Below are 21512 nucleotides of genomic sequence, written 5' to 3' on the forward strand. Positions count from 1 at the left end.
TAGAGAGGTTAAAAACCACTGGCATACACTTGCTCTTTTTTCTAGGCAGCTGTTGATCATTATTTGTACGTGCACTCTATGAAAAAACTTAAGGATATGCTGCTTAGATCTGCACGACAGTAAGACCAAACCTGTATCTTGAAAGCAGTGAACATACTGCAGGTGTGGCTCAGTGGTTCAGCAGGTTCCCATGTACCTTATTGTTGAAATGCAGTGACCCAGGTTTGAGGCTGACCGTCAGCCCTTTGCTGTGTGTCCTCCCCTGCTCATTCTACCCTTTTCTGTCTGCTTTTCAATGCAAAACTGTCAAAAAAAGGCAAAAAAGCCCCAAAATAAATCATCATTTAAAAAAAGAATATACTGCAAGTCAAAAAAAAACCACTGATATGATCATTAGGGTATGTGAACTTTGCATCTTTCTTTGCTGATGACAGATTTATCTCCCAACTTATATCCCAACAAATATCAGAACCTCTTTGTCATGGCACAACTGTAGGACTTGACTCAAGGCGACTGGCTTTTTACCCCATTCAGTTTAATGAAAATCTGCTGGAATAAAGCTAATGTTACAGTGGCCTTCCCAGGTTTTTGCTTTCCTCTAACAGGAGAAAGAAATTTGACTGATCGACTAGTCTAAGAGTGGGAAAACAGTCAAAACTGCACCCAGTCCAGTGGTTGAGCTTGTAGATTGTTTAAATATTGCTCACATATTTAAAGCCATTTTAAACAGTTGATCACATTGTTTAAAAATCATCTTTTAACTTTTTTCCCAGTAGGCTGACATGCATGCACCTGTGCACAACGTGATTACAGATTTTTATGTTCAAGCGATTATATGTTCATTTACTGTGACACAACCAACATACCTTGGGTCATTTTTAGTAGATCAAAGTCATTCTCTGTCATTTTCCTTTTATTGTTCATCTTCACATCAGAGAGAGAGAATGAGACACTGTCGTCTGTAATCTCAGCATCAGATCCTTGGGTAGCAAGAATGTATGTTTGTGTGAAAGTGTAAGCTAGTCCTGCTCAGCAAAAAATTATAGGTGTCAAAAGTGCTTTCTACTGAAAATACAATCAAAATTGTCTTTGAGATCATTCCAGACAACGTAAAAGTTATTTTCTGCAGATATGCATACAGGTGGCTTTGAAATTTTTGCCTTGTCTTTGGTGTGCCTCGGGCACAACCCTAGTTTTTGCAGCCTAATGAAGAGTTACTCAGAGTAACAGTCCCCTGAAGCCTGTCTCCTCTCTGAGGTGAGACATAGCCATCAGAGTCAAGAAGCACTGATGAGACGGTTGGAGAACCCCCACAGAGAGCAGGTTAGAGTATTTTTTTCCCCTGAGTGTCTCTGTACCAACATGCTGTGCTGCACTGTGCTGGTCCTCCTGCCTACGGAAATAAGAGCTTACAAGACCTTCTGTTGCAAGTACGATCTTCCATCTTTTGTATGTGTTGCAGCCCATAAACAGAAGGTGAAATGTGCCACGCATGCATGAAATCTATTGTAAATGCAAATCACACTGTGGGACACAATGGCAGGCATTAGAGCATGCAGTCCATGCTGGTTAAAACAGCAAACAGTTCAATGTTTAACTCTCAGGGCTGCGTTCTTCAGCGCATGATAGAAACTTCAGCCACACAATGCTGGAGAGTAGATTTAGTCAAGTACTTTACTTAAATATAGTATTCAGGTGCTTGCTATGCTACTTCATACTTTTTCAACATTTCAGATTGAAGAGTTGTATTTTCATTATTTCTTGGATTGTTTTTTTTATTTCACTATTTAGGTAAAAAAAAAAAAGGCAAAGATCAGAGGAACATGGCCAGACTTGCTAGACCATTGTTGTGTTGTGTTTGTGTCGCAAACCAGTGATGTCACAGGACTTTCGGACTGCCTTGCTGTAGCGACCCCGTTCATATTGAGGTGGCACTCAATTGTAATGGAAGACTAACTAACAGAGTTGAGTCAAGCCACTAGGTGCTAGTGGAAAAGAGGCATTAGAACCAAATGAACCGAGTTTGAAACTGAGTGCTGGTGGCCATGTCCATCGCTTTATGACCAGACTGTACCCTTCCTTTAATGGCTGCTATCGTCACAATAACACACCATGTCACAAGGTTCACATCATGATTAAGTGCTTTTTTTCTGTTTTTACTTTGTTGACTACAGTCAAATGGCCTCCACAGTCACCAGATCTCAATCCAATCCAGCACCTTTGGGATCTGGTGGAATGGGTCATTTGCTTTATGGATGTGCCGCCAACAAGTCTGCAGTCTGTTATCATGTGAAAATCGAATAAAATCTGTGAGGAATGGGTCCAGCATCTTATCTATACCATGAAGGATTAAAGCTGCTCTTAGGGCAAAAGGCAGTCTACCTATTAGCAAGGTGTACATAATAAAGTGGCTAAATGGTAAATGGCCTGTATTTGCATAGCACTTTTACTTAGTCCCTATGGACCCCAAAACGCTTTACACTACGTTCAGTCATCCACCCATTCACACACACATTCACACACTGGTGATGGCAAGCTACATTGTAGCCACAGCTGCCCTGGGGCGCACTGACAGAGGCGAGGCTGCCGGACACTGGCGCCACCGGGCCCTCTGACCACCACCAGTAAGACCACCAGTAGGACACAACGACCGAGACTGTCGGAGCCGGGGCTCGAACCTGCAACCTTCCGATTACAAGACGAACTGTCAACTCTTGAGCCACGATAGCCCCCACTTCTAATTAAAGTGACAAGATATACGTTTTATTAACTTTATACACACAAATAATGAGAGCCAGAAAGTTTGATTATCTTCAAGCAGGCCGAAGTTTCCTCTTTCCTCTTTCCTCCATCCTCCGAATGCCTTTGACAAAAGTCATTACCAAAAATAAAACGGGAAACAAGAAAAAGGGAAGATGAGGAAACCAACACAAACAAAACTGAAGTAGACAAATACACAGAACATTAAAAACAAGAGAAAATAATAATAATTTAAAAAAGAAGAAACAGAGACTGTGGCCATTTTTTGTTTTAGCCTGTGTGAGAAAAATCACAAGTACTGTTTGTCAGCTGTCAGGCAGGGCGTTTCTGGGAGGTGAAAATTAGGTCAAACAGGAATCTTGAAATGTTTGTGCAGACACAAACATGAGCACACCCACTTCACCCATTAACATAGCAGCTTTGATGTCCAAAGTTGTAAGAAAGAAAAATATATGCATACAACACTGTGAGAAAGTGTTTTCTGCCTTCCTGATTTCTCTTTTTAACATTAGTCAGACTTTAGTGTTTCAAATCATGAAACAAATTCGTTTATTAATAACAAACATAATCTGAGTCAATACAAAATGCAGTTTTTAAATTTTGATTTATTTTTAAAAGGAAAAGGTTATCTAAACATGCATATCCTAGGTGAAAAAGTCATAAGAGAAAAGGTAATTGCCCCATAAACCTAATAATTGGTTGTGCCACCCTTGGGAAAAGGAACTGCAATCAAGCATCTATGATAAATGGCAACAAATGTTTCACTTTGAATTGTTTTGATTCAGTTTTAATTCAGTCACACTGGAGAGTTTTTGAGAGAGCTGCGTGGACGGCCTGTTTGCGGTCATGCCGGTCAGCTGCACTTGCTGATGTGTTTTGGATCATTGTCCTGCTGCATAACACAGGTGCTCTTGACCTTCAACTGATAGTTGGACATTCTACTTCAGGATTAACTGGTAGAGAGCAGAATTCATGAAGTAGACGCAGACCACTACGAAAACTTTCTCAAAAGCTTTGGGGTCATCAAGATGATTTTGGTAAATGTGGGATGAGGTTTAGAGGTACAGCTGAAGAGGAACAGCTGTAATGAGTCTGTATTACTGTTTAACTTGATTAAAAAAAAAGAATGTCCAATTTTATTGCCTTGAACCTCTGAATTTATTATTATTGTATAAACAAGGTTTGTCTCTGAGTTGTTTGTATTTCATGCAGTGGTGCTTATGAGTACATGAGGAAAGTTGAAAGTCAATACGGCTCGAAGTGTATTATTAGAAAGCGTTTTCACTATAACCACACACGGACCAAATAAATTCCTTTCAAATTATTAAATATTTTCTAACAGAAGGTTCTTGTTCTTTGAAGTGAAGACTCAGGCCTTCTGGCAAATATGTGATAGTAAAAGTTATTTTGTCATGTCGCCCAAATTCCTGGAGTTTAGTCTTTCACATTTTATTTAATTTATCCAGTGTGTGACCCTTGGCTATCTATACCAGCGTGGTCCTCCAGTTAAAGAAATTGCTGTGAGATGAAGACCATTAGTTCTCACACTGGCACAGTCAGACATTACTCTGACTCCTTAGCAGAGAGCTGCGAGGTTAAAAATGTTTTAATCAAACAGTCAGAGTTGGTTAACTTAGTGGTCTTGCATGCAAATGTTCTTCTGTAGTTGTAGATCATTATTACTTCTTCTATTGACAGTTTTTAGTTGTGTAAAGTTTTTTCTTCTATATTTAAGAGTTTTTATTAAATGAAATGAAATTGTTTATTTACTTATTGTTGCCATTGACACGAAAACCCAGGTGCTGATTCAGTGCTAATCTAAATAACTGTGACGTGAATCAAACTGTGAGTTTTCGTTTAATGAAGGGCAGGTTTGAGGTTTTTTTGTTTAGTTTTTTTTTTTCTTCCTCTTAATAACAGAAAGAGACGTTGAAAGCAGGAAGTTCTTTGAAGCAATAGTTAAACTTACTCAAAGCCTTACTGTGAAACGTAAGGCACCAGAAGGAGAAGGTCATAAATAATTCATGACACACCCTCTCTCTGAGCTCCTCTTTATCTCTGCCGTTTTCCCGTATCTCGCTCTCTTCCAAAAATGGGCTGGTTCGCCCCCAAGGGTCGAGCAACGGAGGGAGAGTGAGAGAGGAAGGGTGACAGAAGATCATCTCTCACACACACACACACACACACACACACACACACACTTTAACAAAGCAAGCGACCCTCGCTGTGGCTGGTTGATAATGTGGTATGCCACAGATGCTTGGCGGTTAGGGGAGTGAAGACCGCTTACATCAGCAGCTCTTCATGGACACTGGCTTTAAAAAGTGAGAGCTTCATATTTAGAAGCTCGTTTAAGACAAAGCCACCGTGGAAGTTTTTTTTAATAGTATTATTTAATAATACTGGCATTTCTGCAAAGACAATATTTCTTCTTCATTAGGTTTATAAATGTGTTACTAAAAAGGCACTGTTTGCGGCAAAAACCCTTCTAGTGTTCTTTTAGACTTTAAAAAACTTTGATTTCTACAGTGAGTAATCCAGGGTAGTAGCAGTAGTAGTAGCAGCAACAGTAGTTCTGTATTTTCAAACTGACAGCTTATCCCACTGTCAGTTTGTTATGTCTTTGGTCTGTGCTGCCATTTATGCATCAAGGCTGTTTTGGTGTTTCAAATATATCTGATGTAGACACATTTGCATTCTTTGTAAAAGCATAAAGTAAAAGGATTTTTGGTGTTAAAATGCCCAAAAATACATTTGGAAAAAAATGTTCTAGAAATTATTGACCGGGTTACTCAAAGAAAATCCACAAACCTTTATGTAGGAAGTTTAATACCGGAACTATTTTCTTTCTGCTGTCTACACCTGCTAACTAAAACAGGAGTGCATCTTAGCAATGTCTCTTTTTAGTTATCATGACTTGGTTGCCTAGTTTTAGTGTTACCCAAAACAAAAAACCTGGAAGATTCATACTGAGATCATCTAGATGGATAATTAAAGCTAAAAAACAATTATATTTCCTCATAAAGTATCCTTGTAAGGTCATCTGAAAAATATCGAAATATGCCAGTTGGGAACTAAGTGAGCCTCTGGGCTGTGTAGGGGAGAATTGGTGTCTGTTACTAAAAGCGAAATATTATCTTTTTTTTTCTTTTATTGTGTCCTTGACTACACAGACTGTGTGAACCACATGAAATAGTCACAGTTCAGGTCTGTGTAGTCATCCTAGTATCTCGTACAACATGGGGCTTGATCAAAATATCGATGAACAAAATAATTTATTTTCATTTATCCAACCTTTATTTAAACAAAAAGAGCAAATAATGAAGTTGATTAAAACAAAAACAGGTATTGAACAAAAATACGGTAAACTAGAATAAACACAGGGTTCAGGATTATCACTGATCTGGGGCCAGTAAAAACCTCTGTTGGGCAAGGTGATTGGCCCATTTGGAGTCTCACTTTATAATCTCTTTATGATAATAAGTCCTGCTAGGTTTTAATAGCAGAATGAATGTATATGTTATTATTATTATTATAAGGTTAAATAATCATAATCATTGATGTTGTTCCTCTTTTGTGACTTTTAAAGAGTCTTTTATTCTTTCACCTGTGGCCCAGTTTGCATGCAGTGTGTGCACTGCAGTGTTAAGACTGACTGTTTCTTTTAGCAGTAAACAGGATTGAGTGATAAGCACACATACACACACACAGTCTGAGCACTTCCCTCAGGAAACATAGACTGAAGGGGAAAAAGTTGTGCCCGTCCCTAATGAGGTGGGACATGTTGCTATCTGTAGCAATTTAATTGGGCTGCCAGCTCATCTACAGAATTAATAAGCCAGTTGACTCAAGGTGTTCTCAGTGTGATGGGGACATAAAGGCGATTATTGCTTCCTTATGACCTAGTTATTAGCTTTAACTGAGCTAGTAAAGTAAACAGTGCATGTAATGATGGCCCAGGAAGCCAAAATGGAACCTATAATTAATGTTAAATAGTTGGGGCTGTGAGAAATCAGAAATCTCATGATCATTTGGGACAAACCCTTACATATTAATACAGATTTGAGGTTATAAAATTTTATTCTGTTTGGAGTTTTAGGCTACGTCCACACGTACACGGGTATTTTTGAAAACGCAGATTTTCCATTTTCGTTTTAAAAAATAATCCCGTCCACACGTAAACGCAGAAATGAAGGAAAACGCTGCTAGGAGCATGCCAAAGCAACAGGTGGCGATATATTCCTAACCGTGTAGAAATGTTGGCCAATCAGAAGTCTAGAAGCCTCGGCGGGAAATAGTAAACAAAGATGGGGCATAGAAGCAGAACCCAGTCGTATGTGTGGAGAGACAGTAACTGTGTGTGTATATGTAAGCATTTAAACACTGCAGAGAGTACAATTAACAGTAACAGTATTGTAGAAATTCATTTCACCGAAACAATAACGTGGCGCACAGTGTGACGTCAAACAAGGCGCACACCTTTAACGCTGCGTTTTCTCCGTTTTTCTCGTCCACACGTAAATCCAAAAACAGAGTTTTTGAAAATATCCACCCTGGCAGGCGTTTTTAGAAATCTCCGTTTTCGGTGACCGAAAACGCCGTTTACGTGTGGACGAAAGGTGCAAACGCATAGAAAAATCTGCGTTTTCAAAAATACCCGGGTACGTGTGGACGTAGCCTTAGTCACACCTCTCCATACCTCAGGGCATTTCCTGCTGAGAGGTTTGCCTATTGGTGACATAAGTAATGGAAGTTTAGTAGCCTGATGATGTTGCACTTGAATAACTTCCTGCCCTGTTGACCTTTAATGTCTCCATGCATGTGAAAAATAAGTTTGAATTCAATCAGAATTTCTTTCTAGCAGATGAGATCCTACAGGCAACAGTTGTGCGATTTGTTAAATTATGGGTAACTTGTCTTCAGGCTAATGCAACAAATAAGATAAGATGCACTTTGACATGTTTGTTTTACTACACTTTGGTTTTTAGGTTATTCAAAATTGTCAAGCTCTGATTTTGTTTTTGTTTGTTTGGGGGGGTTTTTTGTCTTTTGCACAGAGGGGTCTCTCTTCTGTGTGTTCTCTTCTGTAAAATCATTGATTATAGTGACGCCGATCAGGAACAATGTTTTCACCACTGACAGGTAAAGTTAATAGCACTGATTATCTCGTCATCATGTCGCTGGTCAGTGGGTAGGATATATAATGGAGCAAAGGAGATATTCTGTCCTAAAAGCAGGAAAAATGGAAAATTGTAAGGATTTTAGCGAGTTTGACAAAAGGCCAAATTGTGAATAGTAGACGACTGGGTCAGAGCATCACCTGAACTGCAGCTTTTGTGGGGTGTTCCTGCTGTGCACTGGTCAGTATCTATCAAAACTGGTTCAGGGAAGCAGCAGTGGTGAACCAGCAACAGGCTGATGGGGGGCCGAGGCTCATTGATGCACAGACGAGCTATTGTAGCTCAAATTTGGCTCTGATGACAGGTGTCAGAATACACAGTGCATACAGGCCTGAACTGGAGACTGAAGAAGACTTGGATGAACAGCTTTCTGAGACCTGAGATCAACTTTTCCTCAACTTTCAGGCAACTGTTTGAACAGCTACCAGTGGGACCACAAGATACTGCTGATTGACACAATGCCTGGTGGTAAATACATTGGAGCGTTGCCTAGACACCTAGACAGAGCGAAGCAACAATTTTGAACTTTATGTGGATTTATGTGTCGTTCTGATTTCTGCTGTAGAAAATCATGCAAATTTATTTAAGTCGTATGCTTCATTTGCTTATTTAAACATGAAAAATGTGAGAAAAGTAGAAATGGAAAAAATAATTAATATTGTCTGCCTTTTAATATATGTCTTTCTTTGTGTGGGATTCTGATTATACCAGTAACTAACAGATGAGACTGGATATTCTTTCTTTTCCATACTGTCAACAAACCCCATGTAAAGGCCAAAATCAACAAAGAAGTAATCATTCTAATGAGGTTTCCTGTGCAGGCTAGGAGCTTTTATCTGCATTTCCTTTGCACCACGGAGCTCCATTGTTGTCCAAAAACAAATTAAAAAAAGGGCATCAGTGAATCCCGCTGTTCCACAGTCGATGAAATTTTCCTTCATTACAGTAAACACGCACTGTAGTTCATTTTCAGCCACTCTCACTTGCGCCATCTGGCTGTAAGCACCAGTTTACCAAATGTGTACCTCTCCCAGCAGGTTTCAGGTGAGAGTTGGGCTTCACTGAGGGGAAAAAAAAGTTTATGGTCTTGGACTAGGCTTAAACCATTTCTGAAAAACTGACCCTTTATATGATTGAGTTTGAGTAGCATTTATTTTAAACCAGAGATAAAAGTTCATGAAGATAAAGCTCCGGGCTGTGGCTTTTGTTTTAGGAATTTGCTAGCTATAAAAAAAACAAAACACAGAGCATTCTTATCTTAGCTTCAATCCAAAAGGTCATACTTGTCACACTGATGCTGGCCTGCAGATGTGACGGGATGGAAGAAAAAGGCTTGGCTTTGATTGCTGCGGCCTCGCCAAGCCTGTAAATGATTGCTGAGAGAACCTCGAACTTTGCCACTTGTGTCACCCAGCAGTTTATCACTTCTTATTACTAACCATTAATAGTCTAAGTCACTAGAAAAGATATCTCAGCATAATTGTCTCAGCTAAAGCCTGTTTTGTCTCAGAAACCTCATCCTGCTGGGAAAGCAGGTGAGCCCAGCCGGCACGCCGTGTCCTTGGATCATCTGTGAATTAAAAGTTAATGAAAGAATATGGACATAAATCATGAGATTTTACAGCACATTCACTTTAATTTGCAGTTTTTTCTGTCTACTAATTTTACTGTAATGATTTTAGCATATGTATATTTATTAGTATGTGCCTCTCTCCTCCTTAATGGATCTATTAAAATCTGTTTTGATAAAAGCGTCATTATAAATGTAAACCTTTTGTTTTTACAGGTGTCCTTGGAGTGGGCGAACACAGTTTCCCGTTCCAGTTTGTCATTCCAGGTGAGTGAAACGTCATTCTTCCGTGTGCCCAGCACCGCCTCAGTTCCCGTAACAAGTTTTCTTAGATTTGTTTTATCACCCATCTAGGTCAGTTCAGCGAAGGGTGCATGCTGATGCAGGTGTGATAACCCCTGTCGGCAAAGCAGTTAAGGTCCAGTTCATGTGTAGGCGAATGGAAAAACATTACGTAGTCAGTGTTTAAAGATTTAGGAGTGGTATGCTATTTCCTGACACTTTTATTGCTACTAAACGGGTTTTTTTGCTCATGATAGATAACAAAATCGCAATGTGTAAATAACCCTGAAGATCAGCTGAACATTCTTGGCACCTGTAAGGCCACACATTGTGCAATCTGTCTGGTATCTTACACCCTCTCTGAGGCACAGGCTGACACACGAAGGGGGTAGCCGGGGGGTTATTTTTAGTTCCCTCTCCTTTTGTGCAGTCACTGTTTAATTGGTCTTCATGCCTCCGTGCTTTGTCCTCCCCTCCTTTCAGCCCACCAGTCTTGAGAACATCAGTGAAGGGCATGTTAAATATCAGGCAGAGAGAGGTGGCTAATTGAAGGATAAAGAGGCTCCTGCTGCCCCCTGCTGGTACCTCAGAGAGGCTAACAAACCCTAATATGAACAGTGTGATCCTTAAGAGTTTTTATGGTAAAAAAGAGTCGACCTGAATTGTAACATGTGGTTTAAAAATTGAGCATTTATCATAATATCTTAGCAAGTTTTCTTTGTTATTCTTTTCAAAGTTTCTCTAATAGTCACAAAAGACATCATAATAAAAATTAATCTTCCACAAAAACAGTGTCACCAATAATCAAAATATATAATAATGCAAGTGACAGTTGGTGACGAGGCTTATTTTTGCAATTTTTTGGCACTACACACTCTTAAGGCAAACGGAGACTCCAGCTTATACAAAATGCTCTGTTTCAGACAGTTTTTCTTCTACTCTTGGCTCTGAAAACCATAAAAGAGATGGGATCTTACGGCTATTCAAACCTGTTTTAGAGGGACATCCAATTAGAAGAAAGTTGGCTTAAAAGGCTGAAAAGCTCAAATGACTTGTTTAAATCAACTAAGGAGCTGAACGAAGGCTCAGTGTAGGATAAATAAGGATTATTTTGAACTGTGAGTAACACAGAGCTACTCAAGTAGAGTCTAAGCAAAAAAAAAGAATTAAAATGGGTCCACTTTAAGGTCAAAAGATGAACGGACATTGCATAAGGTGGGCTTTGACATCACCAAGTTATTTCTAGGCTCTTATGTTTCCAGTCTATGGATTTTGTCTGCACTCAAAGGAGCAAGCCAGGCTCTACAACCCTTAGCCACTTTCAGTAACCACAAGCAGCCCAGTCCTGTGTGTCCCCAGGGAAATTCGGCCTGATGTCAGCCATTGATGGCTCCATTTTAGTTGCCAGGCTGTCTGCAACCAAACAACAACAATCTGCCTCTCCTGCTTAATTCTTATTGACAGCAGCAGCAGCAGATAGTCCCTGGAGCAGCTGGCATTAACATCTGAATGAGGATCAAGGAACACATTAGAACAGAGACTGCGCCAGGGGGCTCTGCCATTATTTTGACACCACATTAAACTCTTTTGTGTGCATTCTGCTTGGAAATTTATACACAGATTACTCCATGAGCAGCATCAGAACAGGTTTTGAATCTGTTGTTTTGGGGGGGTTTTCCTCTTCACTGGATCTGAACATCTCTCCCCTTCTGTCTGTCTCACTGCTGTCTCCCCAAAATAGTTATTTTTCCTCTTCTTGAATTTCCTACGCTCCTATGTTTACCCTCACAGTTTCCACTTCTTCACTGTCCTTTTCCTAAGACACATAGCCTGTTTTCACTAAGGACACCTGCCGGAATCCATCTGAAAGCTTAGTTTAGTGACATCTCCGAGGGAATGCATATAGACAGATTTCAGCTCAGTCTCTGCTTAGGGGAAAATATCTATAAAAAATAAAGTGTAGCCACATTAATCCTCCATTTTCTAGAATTTCTACATTTAATTTTCCTTTATGTCCTTCTTTTAATTTTTTTTTACTTAAATTTACAATTAAATGTATTGAACTTTTTTCCTTTTTTCAATTTAAAAGAAAGTTTTTGCTGATCCTTAATAGAAAATACTAAGAAGAAAAAAATTTAATTCTAAGTATAACTTCTTTTAGTGGCTTCAGATTGTTATGTGACTCTTGGATAAATGTGAAATGGCGTAATGTAATTATAATTAGTTTCCCACTTTTCACATACTTTGGCCCACAAAGCCCTCAACCGGCCACCAAAAGAAGTTGCAGTCATCAAAACCTTTTAGCCAAGAAGGTTTCAATACAGTCACCTCACATCAGTATTGTGTATTTCATGAATTTTAAATAATAAGAAAAAAAACTGAATAAGGAATTTATAATTGTGATCTTGGACATATACCACACAAGGCATGTTACATATGGAAGACTAAAACTAGCAATGTTCAAAGCTTGTAAAGAAATGAACAAGTAACTTATTTAACAGATCAATATGCACCAAAAGTAATCATTTGAAAAAATACGTTATGCAATTACTTAAAAAATAACAAAAAATTTTAATTGCTTTTTGCAATAGTCCTGACTAACAGCATTGTTTTCAGTCTAATTTACTTCTTTGTTTTTCCTAACCAGAGGCAGCCATTTCCTTTGATTGGTGAAATGCTGACTCCTTAAGTACACTTTGTAAACCAGAAACAAACAAGTTTGAGGAAATGCAAAAGCAAAATGTAGAAAATACAGAAATAGATGTAGAAATAAATTTATGCATTTAATGTGATGTTATTTATTGGCTGTTTCTGACCTCTGTAGTTTACAGGCCGCAATAGAACAACTCATTAATTGTGTGAGAACTTGAAAATGTAAGACTTTTAATCAGATAGTTTACCTGTGATCCACTTAGTCGCCACCTATGGAGACAGTTTGTGCTTTTTTGAGGGGGAAATTCTGTCTTACTGAGCTTGTTAGCTTTCTTGTACAGTGAAGGTATGACCCTCTGAATTTGATTAAAGTTACAGCTTTATTGAGAAACTGATGTGGGTTGGATTTAAATTCCCAATGTCACTCATGTTTGTGTTTTCTTTCCCCACAATCTCCTTCTTAGCTGCTGTCCCAACTTCCTTTGAGGGACCCTTTGGGAAAGTAGTTTATCGAGTGAAGGTGACTATTGACACGCCACGCTTCTCCAAGGACTACAAAATCCAGAAGCCCTTCTACCTACTCAACATGCTTAACCTTAATGAGGTTCCAGACATTGCTGTAAGTGCTTGATTCACATTTGTTTTCCTTCACTTTGACCTCACCTTTATTCTCTTTGATTCTTGCCGAGTGCGTTTAGGACTGGATTGAAAAGAATGCTGTAATGCATTTCTTTATTTCATAAACATTTATCTTTGTCGAAGCTTATTTGATTTCATTGCAGAGCAGGAAAGGGTTCTCTCCCTCCTACTCATAATTAAGTCTCTTCTCCTGATGACTGTCAGTTTCCTGTTTATCCTGAAATAAAGAGTCTGCACAGCTTCTGCTAGCCAAACTTTTTAATTACTACCAACGTACAGACAGACAGACATTTATTCAACAACTCTGCCTCTTCAGTATCACAGTTCCGTTGTGGCCACCAAGAAGTTCAACTACCTCCTGGTGAAGTCGGGGACTGTGATGCTGAAAGTTTGCAGTGACATGAAGGGTTACATCCCTGGTCAGGTCATCAAGTTATTCACCGAGATCCACAACAAATCTGGCAAGGACACGGGGTGTGTACTGGCCAGTCTCATACAGGTATGTTATTAAATGTAGACAGTTATATCAATATTTCTTAACTCACCAATGGTTGGTGTAAATCATCTTTAAGAAAGACTGAGAACTCATAGATCTTCTGAATAAACCAGAATTACCACTCAAGTAACAAATCTTTTCATGTGGACACACACAAAATTCTTTGTACCTCAGATAAAAACAGTTATCTTGATCATTTCCAGAACAGTAAGTTATCCTGCGAGCTTTCACGTTAGTGGTGTGTGAAGCAGTTTGAATTCGCCATTACATCTTTTCATGTTTGTAATTGTTTGACTTTGTCACACCAGAGAGTGACCTACAAGACTAACAAGCCTGTGGTAGACCTACGGACCATTGCAGAGGTGGAGGGAGCCAAAGTGAAGGCAGGAAAACATGCAGAGTGGAAGGAACAGATCATCGTTCCTCCACTCCCTCAGTCACAACTGACAGGCTGCAACCTTATAGACATCATCTATTTCATTCAGGTGTGTGTGTGTGTGTGTGTGTGTGTGTGTGTGTGTGTGTGTGTGTGTGTGTGTGTGTGTGATACCAGGTTGATGGCAGTTTTGCAGGTTTAACATATGTTAGTTGAAGCTTTTCAGCTCCAGCTTTTCATTTTTCTACTTCCTTTATGCTGTGCTAATTGTTTCTGAATCAGACCACAGAGTGTTGGTGGCAGCCCTCTGGTGGGCTCTGAAGGTACTACAAGTGAACTGTAAAAGTCATTTAAAATAAATAATAATAAATAAATTTGACCCTAAATATTTAAATATCAAATAAAGATTTAAACTTTTCATTTTCTGAGCTCTTTTTGGATCTAAGTTTGGCTCTAAGTAGTAGGAAATAACTAAAGTGGAGCTGCAGGTCTTATAGAGCAGTGAAGCTTTTAATGGACAGTTGACCTAAACAAGTAAATTATCGTAGGATCCAAATGAATCAAAGGAATCAAAAAAATTCATGTGATTGTCCAAGGTCAAGGTATGAGTAGGTCACAAAAGATTTTCAAAGTGGGAAGAAGTTCAGAAATTCCTCTATGATGATATTGTGATATTTTGCAAATGACCATTGCAGCTAATAGCGGATCATCTGATTTTTATTCCCCCCCCCCCCCCCCCCCCCTCATCTTTTAAGATACTTTTGACCATTTTTAGTGCTACATTGAAGTATGATTGCAAGTTTGGCAAAATGGTTCGATTTGCCAGGGGAAGCAATTTGCAAAACTTTCCAGGTTGCAGTTTCTTGGTGTTCTTGAGTGCTGCTGCTTTAAGAGGAACTTATTAAAGTATGCTCATCTCATTTCTAAGCTGTTAAAATGGTGGCTGCACATATTAAACATGCTTTTAATTCTTGGTGTCAGACACTTTTCTACACAAACAAAGGGTCTTTGCTAAGGGTACCCAAAAGGGGTGGTAACTTTTAAAGAATAGAATCTACAACAGCTCATTTCCGACACAGGATCAACTTGGGTGGGGGGAATATAAAAAATAAATAAGGAATATTTTTAGCTGTGAATAATGCACAGTTAACAGGGACTGATGCCGCTGCTCCCTTCATGGATCTCTGTTTGTGTTACAGGTGTCACTAAGATATCCTGAAGCAGCTGTCACTCTTCCTATCTATATCGGAAACATCGCTTTAAACCAGTCTCCAACGAGGTCTACACCCACCAGTCCAGTGGGTGCAGCAGGGGTGATGCCCAGCGCTCCGCCAGCGGAGGAGGATCCAGGCGATGATATATGTGCAGGAGGCTTTAACAGTGAGGAACTTCCCACAAAGAGTCACTCACAGCAGGATCCCTCAGGCCAGGCAGTCACAATGTCTCCCAGCGCCTTCAGCTACGCACCGGGAGCGGCGGCGCCGCCTAGCCACAATCACCCCAACGCATCTGCTCCGCTCTTCTGTTTGTCTACAGGCGCCACCATACCTTTCTTCACTGAGGGAAATGTTGCTCCAACCCCCACTTCCTGTTCACTCATTCTCCCTCCAGAGTACAGCACTTCTGACTACCCTCATGGTTAGTACTTAATAAACCTACCACACCCAGACAGTCACCTGCAAGGGGTAATGGCTAATTAGGATCTTATGAGTTGTGTCATCATCATCATCATCATGCTTCAAGTTTTAAAAATATTGGCCGATATATTGGGTTTTTTTGTTTTAAATCACCAAATATCTGTACATACCGGTCTTATAAAGTCCTGTATCGGCCAGGCTCCATTCACAGCAGTCCACATAATTTGTCAGATAATAACAATAAAAATACTCCAGATTAGGAAGAAACTGTTGTAATGCTGTACAGTTGGGTATTTAAAATTTGCAGCCAGCCTTAATGTGGACATTAAAGGACATGCAGTTTCTTGCACTTCCACATTTTCAGCTCCAGAGTTCGACTTCACTACTACTCATGGAAAGCCATGATAGCGCCCCCCACTGACCAAAATGACTAAGCAATGTGTTTTGCATTTTCTGGCCTATAATCTCTATTAGATTAAATCACAGTTAAATTCCGAGATAACCTTAAACTCTTATCTAATCCCGTTTACTTTTTTTTGCCTCTGTGTGTTCCAGAGCCCCCACCTAGTTATGAGGAAAGCTGCAGTAGTGCCAACTCCAGTTTCAACAGTAGACAGTAGAGAAGAAACAGGTGGATGAAGAATTGTGACCACTCCCACCTACACCTGTTTGCACTCGCCTCGAAACGAATCCAGAGACAAGCTGGATGAAAAGAGGATGGATGCTTCAAACTCCCCAAGGATTGATTCTTTGTCCTGCAACGAGTTTTTTAAAAAAGGGATAATTTCTTATAATGAATATAAGAATTTAAATTTTTCCTCATGTCCCAGCAGATAATGTCAGGTGAACATCACTGTGCCTAAAAAAAAAAGAAAAAAAGAAAATGAGTATTTCAGATTGTTATACAGCATTTAGAATAATCAGTCGTTGGACACGTCTGTTGTGTTTTTATTTCCAACATGTTGTTGCATCTGTGATGCCTTGAAACTAAAAGCTTTCAGTCTGGCCTTTTTGTGACGGGGGGGGGGGTCCAAACATGCGCTTGTTAGTGTGGTCCACTGCTCTTTGTACGTGTCTCAGCTGTCCTCGTCGTCGTGCAGGCAGAGCTGCCTCCATCATGGATATAAAGAGAGGAATACACAGTCACAGGTGATGCCTGTGATAACTGCTTCTTTTCACATCAAAATCTTTTTTTAAATGCACATAATGTTTATAAAGATAAGTAGGTCCTTAGGGAAACCGCTCAGCTGAGTAACTGATTAAAATAATTCCAGGAACAAATTCAAACTCAGTTCATTCAGTAGTTTTCCTCTGGTCTGTTGTGCTGTTTGGTTTTTTTAATCTAAATCATCTTGATGTGAGTTGTCCGATTTCAAATATCCTTATTATGGAGCTAGATGGAATTTTGAAAATAATACGTTTCAAAAGGTCATCAGCAATCATGAGCCAGTTTCTCAAAAAAAATCCTAAACCTTTTATTCTACTGTCTACTGCCATCATTCTTCTGTCAACGTTTGCCAACCATATCCCTCTGCAGAAGTAAGCATCCAACGACAAATGACGAGAGGCTCACAATGTAATCATTAAAAGCCTGCACAACAGCTGAGCTGCGTCTTTTCTTTGGCAGATGTAGATAATAGAAAATAAACTTGTTCCTACACGAAACTGCTCATGACAAAATCGGGGTATTTTTTTGTGTTACCAGGTCATGATGTAGCTATTCCTTATCTTGCAGGCTGTTATGGGCTGTTTGGTCGCTGTACAACTGCAGCGAGAGCTTGGTTTGCACTGCTGGCAGCTGGCAGGGTGGAGTGTGCACTCTGGGTCAGGGAGGGGTTTAAGTGTCCCGGGTCTTGAACCGACAAGTGAGGGAATAGAGGAGCAGGGGACTGATAGAGGGATGGGTGTGGTACGGGCCATACCAGTGTGCTTTAAGGAAGAGAGATCTGAGCATAAAAGTTAAGCTGTCGATTTACCAGTTAATCTACATTCTCACCCTTGCCTATGGTCATGAGCTGTGGGTAGTAAACCAAAGAATGAGATAACAGATATTTGAAAGGTGTCTGGGCTCTCCCATAAAGCTAGGATGAGGAGCTCACATCACAAAGAGCCAGTCAAGGTAGTTCTGAAACGTTTTTTACTTTACACAATGTCCTACTGGAAAGAGGCCCCCATGGCAAACCTGAACACGCTGGGGAGATTATATTGCTCAGCTGGTTGGAAATGCAATGAAGAACCCAATGAGAGGCTGGGTGCCTCTGGGTAGACTGCTGCCTCTGTAACCTGAACCCAGATAAGCGTCAGAAAATGGATGGATGGATATTTTCATTCTTTCATGTTTTTTTTTCTTTTTGTTTGTGTCTTTTAGCTCCAAAGGTGCCGTGCCATTCAGTTCCATTATATCCAAGAGCTGATATGTCGGAAACTGGGAAACTCACACCAAATCAATAGTGATGGATAAACAGCACTACAGACCAGAGGAAAATTAAATGCAAATTAGATTTTAAGAGGAAAAGGCCTTTTAATCAAAAACGCTTCCACAAAGCAATGCAGTCAAACTATGTTCTTATTTATTATATTTTTTATTTCATTACTTCTCCCTTGCATTGGTTCCTTAAGATATTTTTCTTGCCATACCACTTTTGTATTCAGAGGAAGTTTGTCTCATGAGCCTCATTTTCCCTGTAGCTGGTTATGAGGACTGCAGTACCGAAAGCCGTACTCTGCCCCCTTGTGGGTAATACCGGTACAGGCTTTATCTCTTTTGAGCCTGCTCTTGAAACTGGCCGGCCACGTTAACTGACCCGCTTCACTTAGTCCTTGTTTCTGTGATTCACCAGCTGAAGTCCGCTCTAGAAATGTATTTCTTTCCTTTCTGTTGAGCAGAACTTATAAACTGAGGTTGAAGATGCATATGGTTTGCATCAGGATGATTTATGTTATTTTTCCCTTTGTTGCCTTAAATTTCTTCTGGTGATTTGAGTGTTTCAGTCACTGCAGATGGTAACACATCTGGACAGCTCAGCACTTCATTTACTGTGTGTGTGTGTGTGAGAAAGAGAGAAAGTAAAATGCAGTTTAACTTCAATCAAACTTGAGTTCGAGCCGATTTCTGATCGAACATCTGTAAAAGTGGAGATATTTTCCTTTTTTGTCCATTTCTGCTTGTGGTCAGCAGTGGGGTTTAAGTCTATTGTATTTTGTATTGATTTTATGTTGTTGTACCATAATATGATCTTAGCAGTGCACAAATGTCTGCTATTTTCTGTTGTATGTATAGATATTTGTTCACCAAACCTTGTTTTGCACGTATAAAAACTCTTTTCTCATTTTATTCATAACAGCAAAATAGACTTCAGTGCTACAGTTCCACGTAGTTGCATACATTTGTCATATTGTGTCATATATTGATGACAAAAAAATTCATCCACATCCTCCAGGCATAGTAATGCCTAATGCCCCTGAAAATCTGAAGCACAACATCTGCACTGAATGTTTGTGTGACTCTTCGTGTGTTTTCGTCTTATCTTGCTACTCCGCTTCAAATCACAGCACGAGTTTCTGATAACAGAAATCTTGTGGCTCTGCATTATTGTGAAAGCATGCCTTAAACAATCTGGATACCCTTCAACATTTACATGAGCCTGCGGTGGACTACCTTCTTCTTCTCTATGAGGACATCAGGACATGCTCCTCCTGCTTTGTCTCTGGCGGGACTGTGCAAAGTGCACTTGATGCACACAGATGTAGCTTTCAGAAACAGTAAGACACTGGACTTTTTAGACCTGCTGAACTTTGTTTTTAACTCTTTGTTTTAGAAAAAAAAACTTGTGCAATTCCTTTTCTGAAGTCATTTCACGCTGCCTTTACCAGCCTTCATTCTGTTCAAATCCTCTTCACCAAAAGGTACTATAGCTTTATGAAACCCCTCATGTTATGTTATCTTTTCATCCCTCCCCCCTCCCCTCACATATTGATGAGTGGTGTCCAGTTTTGTATTTTTCTACTATATGAGCTGTTTACAGGTGCAGTGTGGATATACTAATAGTTGCACCTCAACCATTACATGTACAGTTTCAGCTTACAGTGCAGAATCAAAGCTGTACTGCATAGAATGACAATAAAGTTATATGACATGTCTTTTGATCTTTATTTCTGCCTAGTGCTTTACGTTATGGCAAACATTTTTATTTGTTCTCGTATAGAACAGATGAAGCTATGCAGACGACTGATCTGGAGCCATTTGTTGTTGTTTTTTTGGGGGTTTTTTTGCTTTTTTTGGCTGTCCCGTTTGGTTCTTTTGCCATCAGAATTATTGTCTAAAGGTGAAGAAAGATGCCCAACGGATTTACTTTACCAAATGGATCATCCCAGCCTTGCTGTAATGGTCTATTTGATTCACCTTTTATTGTTTATTTTATTTTCACTTGCTGAATACGGGACAGACTTGACTGGGGGAAAGAAAGGGGAGAAAGAAAGAGGGAAAGAAAAACAGCTGAGAAGAGGGACAGGGAAAAAGGGCAAAAAACAAAAACCAACAGAATAAGTAGACAAAAAATACATATATTGATCACCTGGATCACCTGTTGAGAAAGAAAAAAGAAAACAAGCAGAAGAAAACGAGAGTAATAGAATAAACAACATCAGAATGATATATGGGAATATGACAGTAAATACTAAATATTAAACATTATTGTGCAGCACGTAATATCGACAGCGCACAGTGTGCTTTGAGGTAGGAGCCAAAAAGGGTGTAGTTTGTGTGTGTGAGCACCCGTGTGTACACCTGTGAGCATGAGCGCGCTTGTTTTTAAAAGGTTCCTTCATGTAATGATCTGCTAGGGGGTGTGGGGGGCCACAGTCCCATCCTCCAGGGCATGAAGCAGGTATGGAGGAGATCAAGACTCCAGACATCCAGAGGCCCTCAGAACACAAGAGACCAAGGAAGACCAACAGAGGGGCAGCCACGCCACTATCCCAGAAAGAGCTGAGGAGAGTCCCAGATGAGGGGTCACTCAGCAGCCGCGGAACAGAAGCCAGGGGGGTTGCAGTGACGTGCCCGTGAGCTCCGCCGGCAGCCAGCTGTGCCTGAGTGACCGAGCCCCGGGCCGAGAGGCCGAGGGCACCCCATCCCCGAAGTGGCCCGAGCGAGCCCCAGGCTCCAGGCCCCGATAAGCAGCCACCAAGGAGTGAGCCGGTGTGTACCTGGACGCCCATCCCCGGACACAAAGAACCACCAACGCACCGATGTCTGAGGGCGTCTGCCACCGGCAGGGGAAGTTGTGGGGGGGGATAGGCCTCCAAACCTTGGAGGGCCTGAGATGTCCCCAGAGAGGTGACGTCTGATACCCAACCTGACATATAGACACAGACAAACAGGCACACTCAAATACAAACATCCATTCCCACCCTCATGCTCTCATAGGCAATTACTCAACACTCAACCAACGTGGAGACAGACATAAAGAGACACTGTACACACAATCACACTCCCCTGGAGCCATTTGTAGCTACAGTAAACTTAAAAGTCGGTTTGGTAAGGGGTAGCAAAGCACTACATCCACCCACATTTCTGTGAAAAAAAACAAAAACAAACAGTTTTCTGCTGTATTAAAAAAAATGTATAAAAAATAGACTGTTTACTATTACACCTGAACATTTTGCCAGACTTTCTTATGTTATGGAAGGGGTTTCAAAACATAAGGTGTGGGGCCAGAAACGACCCGGCAAAGACTGCAATCTGGTCAACTGTATAATTTTGAAAAATGTGAACAAGGGCATAAATATCTCCATTTTAATAGTGTTTTCGCATGATTTAACAGCTTTGGCTACTAATAAAGACCTCCCCTACTGCCATCGATACTAAAGTAAATAAATAATAGATAAACATTGAAATGACAGAAAGTCCCTGTTTTTTTCC

General features: G+C 40.2%; 1 protein-coding gene across 1 annotated transcript in view; it reads left to right on the forward strand.

Moving 5' to 3' along the window:
- arrdc1b (arrestin domain containing 1b) overlaps positions 1–17315 on the forward strand; it is a 40628-nt gene extending 23313 nt beyond the window's left edge. The window contains exons 3-8 of the mRNA XM_063478867.1: positions 9727–9777; positions 12909–13063; positions 13400–13582; positions 13888–14064; positions 15155–15593; positions 16148–17315. Of these exons, the coding sequence (XP_063334937.1) occupies positions 9727–9777; positions 12909–13063; positions 13400–13582; positions 13888–14064; positions 15155–15593; positions 16148–16212 (1070 nt within the window). The 3' untranslated portion in view covers positions 16213–17315. The remainder of the gene's footprint in view (positions 1–9726; positions 9778–12908; positions 13064–13399; positions 13583–13887; positions 14065–15154; positions 15594–16147) is intronic.
- The last annotated feature ends 4197 nt before the right edge of the window (positions 17316–21512 follow it).

The sequence above is a fragment of the Pelmatolapia mariae genome, linkage group LG7 (assembly GCF_036321145.2).
Source record: "Pelmatolapia mariae isolate MD_Pm_ZW linkage group LG7, Pm_UMD_F_2, whole genome shotgun sequence".
Taxonomy (NCBI): domain Eukaryota; kingdom Metazoa; phylum Chordata; class Actinopteri; order Cichliformes; family Cichlidae; genus Pelmatolapia; species Pelmatolapia mariae.